General features: G+C 42.5%; 2 protein-coding genes across 2 annotated transcripts in view; both read right to left on the bottom strand.

The window, feature by feature from the left end:
* The window catches only part of LOC116835615 (aldo-keto reductase family 1 member C3-like), a 13,379-nt gene extending 9,712 nt beyond the window's left edge, over positions 1-3,667 (bottom strand). Inside the window, exons 1-2 of the mRNA XM_075064763.1 lie at positions 3,524-3,667; positions 1,202-1,284 (exon numbers count right to left, since the gene is read on the bottom strand). Coding sequence (XP_074920864.1) covers positions 1,202-1,284; positions 3,524-3,610 — 170 coding nt within the window. The 5' untranslated portion in view covers positions 3,611-3,667. The remainder of the gene's footprint in view (positions 1-1,201; positions 1,285-3,523) is intronic.
* Positions 1-12,219, bottom strand: part of LOC116835616 (aldo-keto reductase family 1 member B1) — a 645,245-nt gene that overhangs the window by 127,931 nt on the left and 505,095 nt on the right. The gene's annotated exons all lie outside the window — the stretch shown is intronic.

The following is a 12,219-nucleotide window of genomic DNA, read 5'->3' on the forward strand; positions in this document are numbered from 1 at the left end:
AGCTTGCGCATGGAACAGTCAAAAGAGAGGACATTTTATACAGGAAAGGTAAGTAGTTTTGTTTTAACACCGGTTTTTTTCGTACGCTTCCTCAGCTAATATTTTGTCTATTTTGAAGATGTTGCCAATGTCAAGGCACTATTAAAAGGATTGCCTTTAGGGGAGTATTTCACAGAATGGGAAACGACATTCTATAACACGTTACAGGTTGAGCACAAGGCTCATCTCATCTTCTGAAAGCAAATTACACAGCTGCTCATTCAGGGTGACTCCTGAGTCAGACAACGAGTGACTCCAATACCAGGCAACAATTTAGCCAAAAGATTTAACCTCGAAATGGCCTCACATAGAGTTACTGTGAGACCAAGTGCACTTCTGATATCCTGGCTGCATTCCGCGCTCGCCCTGCTTCTAGACTCATAGATCTAGACTCATAGGTCAGAAGGACCAATATGATCATCTAGTCTGACCTCTGCACAAGCGGCCACAAACCCTACCATTAACACTTTATGCAACCCCTAACCATGACTGAGTTTTGAAATCCTCAAATTGTGATTTGAAGACCTCAAGCTGCGAGAATCCACCCAGCAGCCCATGCCCACGCGCAGAGGAAGGCGAAACCTCCAGGCTCTGCCAATCCGCCGGAGGAAATCCTTCCCGACCTCAAATATGCGATCAGCTAAACCTCGAGCATGTGGGCAGACCACAGCTAGCACCCAGAAAGATTCTTGCAGTAACCAGTCTCCCCCCCATCCAACCTCACCTCCAGCCATTGAGCACTTATTGCCGACATCCAAGATCAATTGCCCAATTACCATATCCCTCATCATCCCCTCCATCTTATCAAGCTTAGTCTTAAAGAAGCCAGATAGTCTTTGCCCCAACTATCCCTCGAAGGCGTTCCAGACTTCACTCCCTAATGGTAGAAACCTTCGTCTATTCAAGTCTAAACTTCCTATATCCAGTTGTACCATTCGTCTCTGCCTACATAGTACTAACTTAAATAATTCCTCTCCCTCCTAACGTTAATCCCCTGATATATTTGTATGAGCAAGCATATCCCCTCAGGCCTTCTTTGGCCAGGCAAACAGCCAAGCTCTTTGAGTCTCCTTTCATAAGGATTTCCATTCTCGGTCCTAGTAGCCGTCTCTGAACTGTCCGTTTGAATTCATCCTTCTTAACATGGGACACCAGAACTCACACAATATTCAGGTGGGTCTCACCCGCGCCGTATATACGCCGCAACACCTCCTTCTCCTTGCTGGAAATACCTCGCCTGATGCTCTAAAACCGCATTTGTTTTTTAACGCCAATCACATTGGCGCTCATAGTCATCTGCTATCCAACGCAATACCCAAGGTCCTCTCCTCCTCCGTCAATTCAACTGATGCGTCCCACGTATATCTAAAATTCTTATTTCCTAGTGCATGACCTTGCACTTTCCTATTATATTTCATCTATTCTATTCTCCAGTTTAAAGGGTCCAGATCTTCCTGATAGTTACGTCCTTCTCCGTGTTAGCAATACCCCCAGCTTCGTGTCATCAACTTTATTAGCACTTCCGCTCTTTGTGCCAAGGTCAGTAACAAGGTTAAATAAGATCGGTCCCAAAACGACTCTGAGGACTCCTTAACTCCTTCAGCCTGACATTCCCCTTCAGTCGACCGCTGGAGTCTCCCCTTTACAGTTCTTTCCACTACAACTTTCTATTCATCCCATCTTTTCCAATAACTAACAGTTCCCCATGCGGAACCGTGGTCACCGCCTTATGAATCGAGTAAATTAGATCTACCGCATTCCTTATCTAAGTAATCCGTACCTTCTCAAGAGGGATCAGGTTGGTTGGCACGATTACTTTAGTATCCATGTTGCAATTCGTACCAATTACCATGACCTCAAGTCTTAACTACTTTCTCTTAAATTTTTCCAAGCCTTACACACTACAGCGTCAAGCTAACAGGCCTATATACCGGTCACTTTTATTCCTTTCTTAAAAATGGAACTACGTTAGCAATTCTTCTAGCGTATGTACAACCCCGAGTTACGATTGCTTAAAATCTCGCTAACGGTCGCAATTTCACGCGCCAGTTCCTTTATATCTCGGATGGAGATTGTCCGGGCCCTCGATTTGTCCATTAAGCTGTTCAGTTGGCCTCTACTCGATGGGGTAATATCCACCTCCATATCCACATTCCGTTTATCATCCTCCATCATCCTAAACTCCTACTAGTTTATTAAGACAGGGCAGCTATTAAAACTGCTTGGTGAGAACTATGATTTCATGAACCCTTGATGGTTCTTGGGTAATGACTCAGCTTTCTTCCATCTAGTTACATCTTGACTTTATTCAGATTAATAATTGAAAAATATCTGACAACAGCCACGCTTCCTAGAGGAGAACTCTCTGTTGAGGCATGTGGGATTCTCTTTACACAAAGGCCCCTTTACACCACTCTGGCAGTGATGTGGCCTTAAATCACCCCGACTTTAGAGGGGTGTCTTAGTATAACTGAGAAACAGGCCTGAGTGAACAGATGCAGTTTATACAGATTGCAGTGTTTAGGAAAGTCATATTTTAGGAAGTGGCCTTTTCTGGGAGGAGTAGAGAGATCATATCAGCCTGGCTAATACTGTGCAAAGATTGGAAGGACTCACTGAGATATAGGCCTCTATGTCATTTAAGCTTTTGAAAATTTTATCCTTATGAATTAAACCCAGTGAGGTAATTCAGGTAATTCAGGTGTGATCACAATTTTACAAAACTGGAGACACTAAAACAAAGAGGTAAGTAAAATGCCCAAAGGTTACATAAGTGACTCAGAGGCAGAATCAGATCTTCTGACTCCAAGTCCCCTGCTTTGGCCATTAGACCCGTCCTCTCTACACTGGAATCAGCAGATAGCAGGACTTTGAGAAGGGAGAAATAGGAAATGTTCTCATCTTTCTTCCCTCAGTGTAATTCAGTGAGCAGCACTACAAGGGCTAAAAATAACTAACTTCTCTTTAAAGTAAATTGGTTTCCATTTAGCTCAGGTTGGGACCAAAATGCATTGGCAGAGACATACGGGCCAAAAACTGGGAAAGAGAGTGCCGTAGGTCAGGGCAAAGGTGCAAAGGGAGTTACATAGTGGCTCTAGAGTAGAATAGCTGGGTGCTGGAGGCCAAAGAGAGGTGGATTGACAGATGTATGTGGGGCTCTAGGTGGTAGGGTGTGCTATAGATCAAGAGTTATGGCAGCTCTATGTCATGGAATCGTGCATCAGCACCACACTCACTCAAACAATAAAAACCAACAACCTCTTCTTACAGACAGTGATATTCTTACATTTATATACTAGTATCATCTTTCACTCTAAACCCCAAAGCACTTTTCAGACATTGTCAATAGTTTTATAAACTAATATACAGGGATCTCATCTTGCAGCCCTTTCTGGAGTGCTACGGAAAATGGTTGGTTATCGCAGAGCCCAGCAATGTTGATCAACAGGTTAAGGACAAAGAAAGCCATGAAAGGTTTACTTACCGCATCAGGGCAATAGGTACCAAATCCCACTGCAGGAATTTTGTTCCCATCGTTCATCTTAATACAATGGTCTTTGTCAAGCTCCATCTCTTTACAGTATTTCCTCGATTCTTTACTGAACTCTGAAACTTTGCAGCACTGTTATATGAGCCAGCAAGAGCTTCAGAAAGAAAACAACTGTACGAAGTCCTCATTTATATGCATTTTTCCCAGAGAGTGGAGGAGGAGTAGCAGCCAAGTTATAGGCAGCAGGCATAAGGGAGGGAGGAACAAAAGTGCAAATTGAAGATGACAAAGCAAAATCAGAAAACACACTATCATTATCAAAAAATGGGTTCAAAGATCGGTCTTTATCCTCAACTTTATTGACTTAATATTGCTTCTGTGTGACACAGAAAAGCACATAAAAGATCTCCCTTCAAATTCACAATCACTCTACAATGGGGACAAAGCATTTCCAGAAAATAGAATTAGGAAACTTATACCCGTTAACAAAACATTTTAAAACTAACACTTATCACATGTTACTAAATTTTCAGACTCATCAGAAGAAAACAACAACAATTAAATCACATGAAAATAGTACAAGAGAATTGCCTACTGTTTAATTGCTCCTATGAATTACACATTTGAGCGCCCTGATCTACTGGCTCAAAGAATAAAGATAAGAAACTTTGTTATCAAAATCAGAAACAAAACATAATACCTTCATTACACAGAGACCTTTATTCTCCCCTCCCCCGATAATCTAGAACCGTGCTAGAGATTAGTTGTTCTGAATTTCTGATTAACATGTTGTGTGTAGATCTCTTGTGCGCTCTGCGCTCCCAGAGAAGAGTATTTCTCTAGGACAGGGGTGGGCAAACTACAGCCCACAGGCCAGCTCCGGCCCCTCAGGGCATTGTATCTGGCCAGTGGGATTGCCACCCCCAAGGCGCCACGGGCTCCGCACTGCTCCGAGAAGCAACCGGCACCACGTCCCTGTGGCCCCTGGAGGAGTTGGGGCAGAGGGCACCATGCACTGTCCTTGCCTGTCGGTACCTCCACTGACGCTCCCATTGGCCAGGAATGGGGAACTGTGCAGCCAATGGGAGCTTCAGGGGAGGTACCCACAGGCAAGGGCAGCGCGCGGAGCCCTCTGTCCCCACTTCCCCAGGGACATGGTGCTGGCCGCTTCCCAGAGCGTTCCCTCTCCACCTCCACATGGGGACTGGCCAGCCCAGCCCCACCTCCCTAAACATTGCTCCACAGTCTGGGGACTTCTGAATTAAGGTCTCCTCTTTTCTAAAGCTGGAAAGGGGACAAACAACTCACTTTAAAATTCATTCTCTCTTTGGCACTGAAGTTGCTGGGACATTAACACACACATTCTCCTAGCTATTCTCCTTATAGTTTTCACTGATAAAGGAAAGAGTTCCAGGATAGCACTCTCTGTATTTCAGCAGAGTTAAAAGTAAATTGTCACCCCCAAACCTCATACATCTGACTTTCAAATGCTGTCTGTATGAACATCAACCTTCACACTGCCTCTGCTGAGTAGGAACACGAGACAATAGGCTGTGAGAAGAGAATGACTGTTAGTGTCTCGGAAGGATAATTGCCCTGAGCCATCACTTTTTGTTGTTTGCTGAAATGTCTGCATGTTTAAATCATTGCCTCCAGATAACAACACACACAGTGTGCTTTCAGTGGATCATTGCAGGAATTATCTGAGAAAACATCCCCGGTATTTCCCAAGTGTGAGAGTCATGGCCTTTGTCTTTGTGTGCTTTGTTTCATGTTAATATAAAAGTAACAACAAGCACAAAGTTACACACTGGGGGTTTCTGCTATCTCAGAAAAGGAACTGAGCATGAAGCAAAATAAGCCCTTTAATTTTGTCTCATGACCATCTCTGACTTGCTCAGCTGCTGTCTGCTATGACTCACAGACATTAGAGATGGAAAAGACCTGCTAGGTGATCCACATCATGATGCCTGGTACAGGTCTGAGCACATTACTGGTACTTCAATAATAATAATCCAGCCCATTTCCCAGAAAACGCAGGATTATTCCCTGCAAAGCATGTGTCTGAGAGAATTCAAATAACACCCAATTTATTTTCTTAATGCAAAGATAGACTAAGAGTGGGGAGCTGCATTATAAGAGAAAGTTCCACTCCGTGGTGTTAGGGGCTTTCCCTTCGCCCTCTCCCCTGGTTCTTGTCTTGCAGACAGAAAGCAGAAGACCGGAAGTCCAAAGTGCACGCAATGTGATGTTTATTGGGGTTAGTTCAAGCAAGCATATCCATAGCTTTGATGTCACAAAGCCTTTACCCATTCCCCATTCGCACCTCCTCCTAGCAAGCCCAAATATATCCTCAGTGTACGCCCCTGGTCCCACCCCTTACAATTTATGGTCATGTTTCATTTTGGAGGGTCGTGAGTCTGGGGGCTTGGTAACACCTCTTTTGTATCCCCTGGGAGGGGTAAGGAGTGCGATTGTGTCCTGGCCAAGGCCAGGCTTTTCTTTGGCTTTTAGTGTGTCTTATGCCTCTGTCATAAATAGATAGGTAAGGTAAGGGTTAAGTTTCTTTTACCTGGAAAGGGTAACCAAACACCTGACCAGAGGGCAAGATTATTGTTTTATATTTTCTTTCTTTTTTATATAAACTTTTCTTTTAAAACGTGTGGAAGTTTCTTTTAACACCTCTTTTGTATCCCCTGGGAGGGGTAAGGAGTGCGATTGTGTCCTGGCCAAGGCCAGGTCTTTCTTTGGCTTTTAGTGTGTCTTATGCCTCCCCCTCTGTCTCCCCCTTGTCCTTCCTAACTGGTTGCTTGACTTTGGCTTGAGAGAGGAGTCAGGCAGCCTTCCAATGTATGCCCATATATTACACTCCCACAATACCCAGTAACACTTTAGCGCTGTTCCTTATCTTTCTCATTGTACTAACTAACCCATCTGGCTAGGCAGAAGCAACACACAGTGTCTTTGTTCATTGTTCACACATATTAGTAAGGATATAAGAGTATCAAAAATCAACCCCAAATTCTATCTCAGGCTAACAAACAGGCCTATATACTAACATGACACTCCTGCAGCCCAGGTGTGGCGCATCACAGGTAGCTGGGCTCCTTGGAGATTAGGGCCAGATCCATTTTAGCAGAGAGTGACTCTCAACATCCTGAGGCAACAGTGGAGCAATGTAACATACCCTATCATGGCTCATGGCTGTATTCTGTGTATCTTATGGTGTTTCCTGAGAAGAACCACTAGGGGCTAGAGACTGTACACTGGGCTCTAAAAAGGCCCAGGACTGAGCAGAACAGTACAGTTGTACTGGGAACAGTGCAGTTGTCCAGGAGTGAGGCTCCTGTAGGGAACCTGGGGCAAGACACTCAAAGACACTATGGTTTGAGCCCAAGCTGAGGTTTGGCTGACTTCAGATATTAGCACATAAGAAGTGCAAGATGCATTTTAGATGTACTCAACATTTTAGTGGGTTAAACAATCTTTGCTTACTAAGTTTTCTCCCTAGAATTACCCAGGTTCACTGACTAACAATGAAGGTCTGTTGGTACCTGAATTCATCTCCGTTACATGGCTCCCATCACTGTTGTGTCTGGACTAAATCTGGCCAAAATTTTCCCATCAGAATGTTGTGTTTATTTTTAAATGGAAAATCGCTTTTTGATTAAATAGATAATTTGAAAAATCTGTTTTCATCTAAAATTTCTGGGTTTTTGACAAAAATTTGGAAACATTTAAATGAAATTTGATTTAAGTGAAATGTTAGTTTACATTGATTTTTCATGAGAAAAAATAATTTCTCAACCAGATCTAATCTAGACACATCAAGTATTTAAAAAGATATAACTGTCTGTCCCAGCCCGTAGCGTGCGTTTGTGTGAGTTTGAAGCACTTATTGACAGTAGTGATGCTGGAACAATTTGTATAGTGGGGGTGCTGAAAGCCATTAAACCAAAATGAAAACCCTGTGTATGATGGAAAGGACTTCAAGCCAGAGGGTGCTGCCATACCCCCAGAATCCCTGCACCTGTGATTGAGAGGGCTAAGTTAAAAAATGGGGTTTTTATTTAGTTCTGAAAGTGATCAGGCCCATGGTCATTATCTCCTCCAGCAATGAGTTCTATAGTTTAGGTCCATCTGCTGTGAAAGTTCTGTCTCCTATAGTCACAAAGCCTCCCCAGTTTCATTGTGCTGATGGAACATAGCTATTATGGAAGCTCATGATAGATGGTCACCTCATGGGCCAATCCCATGGAAGGCTTTGAATAGTAAGACAGATCTTGCACTGTGCTCTGCATTCAATGAGGAATCGGTGAAGAGAGCAGAGCACTGGAATGAAGTGTTCATGCTGATAGTGTTGCAAAACAGATGGGCTGATGTGTTTGGTATCAGAAGCCTTTTTTGGGAGTGCAGTTTCATTTCTAAATATAAATTGCAACAATCAAGATTAGAGGCTTCTACATGTATCACTGTGGGCAGGAATGTATCTGATAAGATGAGGTACAATCTTCAAGCCTGTTGCTGATGGAAGTGGGGCTTTTGTTTTGGGTTTGTTGCTGCTGTTTTGCCTTTTTGAGTGTTCTGTAGCCTTGAAGTCCCATAAGCCCCCAAAGGCTGCAGAGAGCAATTTCCTAGTTCAGGTAAGACAGTGGAATTCATTTCTAGAACCCCCTGTGCAAGGGCGCTGGAACAATTTGTGTAGTGGGGGTGCTCAGAGTCATTGAACCAAACTGTAAACCCTGTATATAATGGAAACCACTTCAAGCCAGAAGGGTGCGGCAGCACCCCTAGTTCCAGCACCTGTGCTCCCAGGGAGCCTGAAACATGCCAAACAAACGATCATCAGATTAATCAGGATTCCACTGTGGTATACGATAGTAGTAGTGCTGTAATGTTACACTATTTTTAAAGCACTCTCATGTTGTCATCCTCATTTCTGTTATTTAGAAACAGACTTAGTTAAATTGGTGCAACTCTTTTGTATAGACAGTTGTTTCAGCTTGAGTGTTTTATACTGATTTAGCTTAAATCTATTCCTTACACATTTATGCTAAGGCTATGTAAGGCACCCTTAAACCAAAACAAGAGTGCCGCATAAAAAGGTTGCAACAATTTAACGACATCTGTTTCTAAACAGATGTCATTATATTAGTTCCACTTTCTTGTGCAGTGATGGCATGCGATTAGTGGAAGAGGGGAGCAAGGCAGGATCTATCAGGCCTTTGATCAGTCCAGAAACAAACATTCTGAACATGAACAAGAGAGCTGGGCAAATTGGGGAGTTTCATGATCACTTAACATCTTCATTTAATATCTCCTGGCCAAGCACTGTGAGCAAAACAAGTCCTGCAGAACTAGCATGTGTGCATCAAATGCCTCATTCTGTTTCTTAATTGCTTCTGTGGAAGGGTAGGCTGGATATCAAGGTGATAGGTATCTGATGAACACAATGTAAGTTGAAATGCAACAATAACATCTGGCCAACCCTGCAAACTGCCTTGGACTCTAATGGAAAGAGTGTTCATCCCAGATGTATATTCATGCACAGTGCAGGTCTAATGATGTGCACACAACATAATGAAAAATTTCTGTTGTATGTGCTCAGCTGCAGTTTTCCAAGGCTCATCACCCTATGAAAAACAAACTGATGTCTTTCACACTAAAGCAAAGACTCTTGTCCTCAGTGAAGAATATTTTCATGCCCAGCTTCAGTCTGTTCTTAGAAACTTTACAAAAGGGAAAAAAGATTTTCACTCTTATTGAACACAAAAATGTTAAATACTTTGCTCAATCTTAAAAAATAATCTGGGTCATAGGCCCACACAAAAAGTATCAGCCCAAAAGGTGAATGTTTGAGAAGTTATGCAAACAGATGGTTATAATGGAAGCTGTTTTGCAGCCTTAACTATAATATACAGTGTCCAAGGGTCTACTGTAAAACTAGAGGGAACAGTTAACACTGGCATACATATGAACCAGCATTTTAGTGTGTGGTTATGTAACTATTTGCCACTTTGTGGTGATGCCTCTTGTTGTATCATTTTCAGTAGACTTTATGTGTCCAAGGAAGAAGTCCCAGATTTTTGTGAATTGTCTAGTTTATCTTGTTGGGTGGCATTTAGACATTGGTGAGTTTTCTCACTCATGTAGCCATTGTACATGCAAGAGTGTGGCCTTCCCATGTCTGATTACAGGCTGGCATACAAGCATTGACACCATCTCCCATTTCTCCAGAGGGTCTGAAACATAAGGATCCTCAGTGAGACAGGATAGGCTACATTTTACTGGCATCTCCCTAAAGGAAACCTTAGTGTATATAGTTATATGGCTCTCATTTACATTACAATACAGTAGCTCATCTTCCAGAAATGAATTGAGTGTTTAAAACCAGATTATGGGATTTCTGCAAATATTTTCTTACTAATGGCAAAACCATACTGGACAGATTTTGCTATCAGACAGATCCATTGGGTTGATCTCAATTCAACATCTTATCTGGTGTATCCTGGGGCGAGTGACTTATGACTGGGAATCTCTAGGATTCTCTCACACTTGAGCTAAGTGTTAATAACCGTAATAGTTAGCATTTATGACACTTATGAAGTTACAACAGTATAAAACTAGTGTGAGGAGGATCAGGTCTGTGTTTAACATACAGTTTTAACAGGTACAAAAGCATGTGCATATGCAAGGCACAGTAATCAGTCCCTTGCTGTCTACCTGTGTTTCTGAAATCAGGCTGTCTCTACTACAGGGGTTGTGTTGGAGCACTGTCATAGGAAAACTCATTGATATGCAAGGTCAACTTCTGTGCTTTTGACCACATTCAGGGGAAAATATTGTAATAAATCCATGGATAGTACTATTCGTACTTGCCAGAAAGTTCATATTCAACCCAGTTTCCACTTTTTGTTTAATATTAAAGTAAGCAGACTTTTAAATAACCCTCTCCATAATGGATCACTATTTTGTGGTGGAGAGAGATGAGTGCAGACAAGCCCCTATTTTGTCCTTTGTGGGTTCCCCATCTGCTGCCCCTGTCACCAAATTTCATCGGAGTTCTCTTTTCTGCCTTTGTTTTTATTTGCCCAGACTCTAGCATTAGAGCACAGCAACAATATATCAGTATTATCCAGTCTGTTTTTTACTGACTTATCATGTCTAGACTCAACACTATCCCCTCCCTTTCTTTGCTCAGAGAAGCCCCTTTTAAGCTTATCAAGCCTCTGACAGTCTTTACTGACGTCTGGATGTTTTTCAGAGAAAAAAAGTTCTCAAAAACAACTAAAATAAATTCATTCTCAGTGTTGTGACTGGAAATATAGAGATGCAAAACAATAAATGTAAAAAAAAAATGTTAACACCTCTGACCCTTCAAAATATTTCCATTTCTGGTTCAAAGAAATGGGCAACAATTTGGTCTTGGTGGTAAATGTTGGTTTTCCTGAATTAGTTCACTTTTCCGTAGTGTTGGACTACAGTATCTCTTATTTTATATTGACTGTCTTGCAGTTGCTTTGGAATCTAATATCTAAGCATATAGGACCTGATTCAGGAAAGCATTGAAGCATGTGCTTAAATCTCATTGAGGTCAATGTTTAAAGTTCAGCTTGTGTCTAAATGCTTTCTGGAATGACGGCCTTATTCCACACACATCACCCTACTATCTGAGTCCCTGTTATCTGCGTTATATACAGGCATTTATTTGTCATGGCTCCAGTTCTGCATTCTTTCACCACACTGGCAACTTTGCGCACAAGGAATGTAAGTTTTGCCCCACATGTCTATTTTTTGCATGGGATATGCAGAAATGGAGTCCTTTTCAAGTTAAGGTTTCTGACGAATACTGTGATGCAGCAGGAGAGTGACCTTATTGGGTGCTGGGAAGTAGGCGGGCACGAGCCCCAGGATCAGAGCCTTATTCCCTGTAGACTAAGGAGAGGTTACTACAGGTTAATTAGAGCACTTGGAGCTGGTTAAGGCCCTGCCCAAGACCTAATGAAAACCCCTGCTTCAGTCAGACAGGAGGAGGGAAGGAGAGCTGACCCAGGTTTGGAGAAATACTGGTGATGACCAAAGGATTAGAGTACCAAGGAAAGGGAAACCTTGCCCAAGGAGGACAGAGGGACTCTCCCAGTATAGAGTACTGAGAGAAACCCTGCTCAAGGGGAAAGAGGGTAAGAAGCCTGTGAAACTGAAAGTGCTGGGACCAGAGTAGGGGGCAAACCTGGGGCCCTTTGCTTCTCTGTCCTCCACCAGGGCACTTGTGGAGCCCAAGAATAGGGGCAGGGGTGGTGCCCTGACCCACCACACCAAGGAAAAGCATGGGACCCACCACAATAACATTGGCCATTTACCACAATATGTAGCGATGTCTTGGATATTTTCTAGGGGACTTTTTCACAGCAGAATGAAGTTTCCATGGTAACTTTAGAACTACCTCTCTCTCACCAGTATAGAAGTTGGCCAAATAAAAGATATTACCTCGCCCACCTTGTTTCTCTAATATCCTGGGACCAACACAGCTGCAACAAAACTGCATACTTGTCCAAGTTTTACAAATATATGCCCTGAAATCTGCCTTGGTAAATACTAAAGATGTTTTAAATAAATCAGAAAACCCCTAGTCTCAAGTTTAAATGGTAAGAACAGTTTAGCTAAATTCTCATTTATTTGAAATTTTCTTT

Source organism: Chelonoidis abingdonii, chromosome 1 (assembly GCF_003597395.2).
Source record: "Chelonoidis abingdonii isolate Lonesome George chromosome 1, CheloAbing_2.0, whole genome shotgun sequence".
Classification (NCBI taxonomy): domain Eukaryota; kingdom Metazoa; phylum Chordata; order Testudines; family Testudinidae; genus Chelonoidis; species Chelonoidis abingdonii.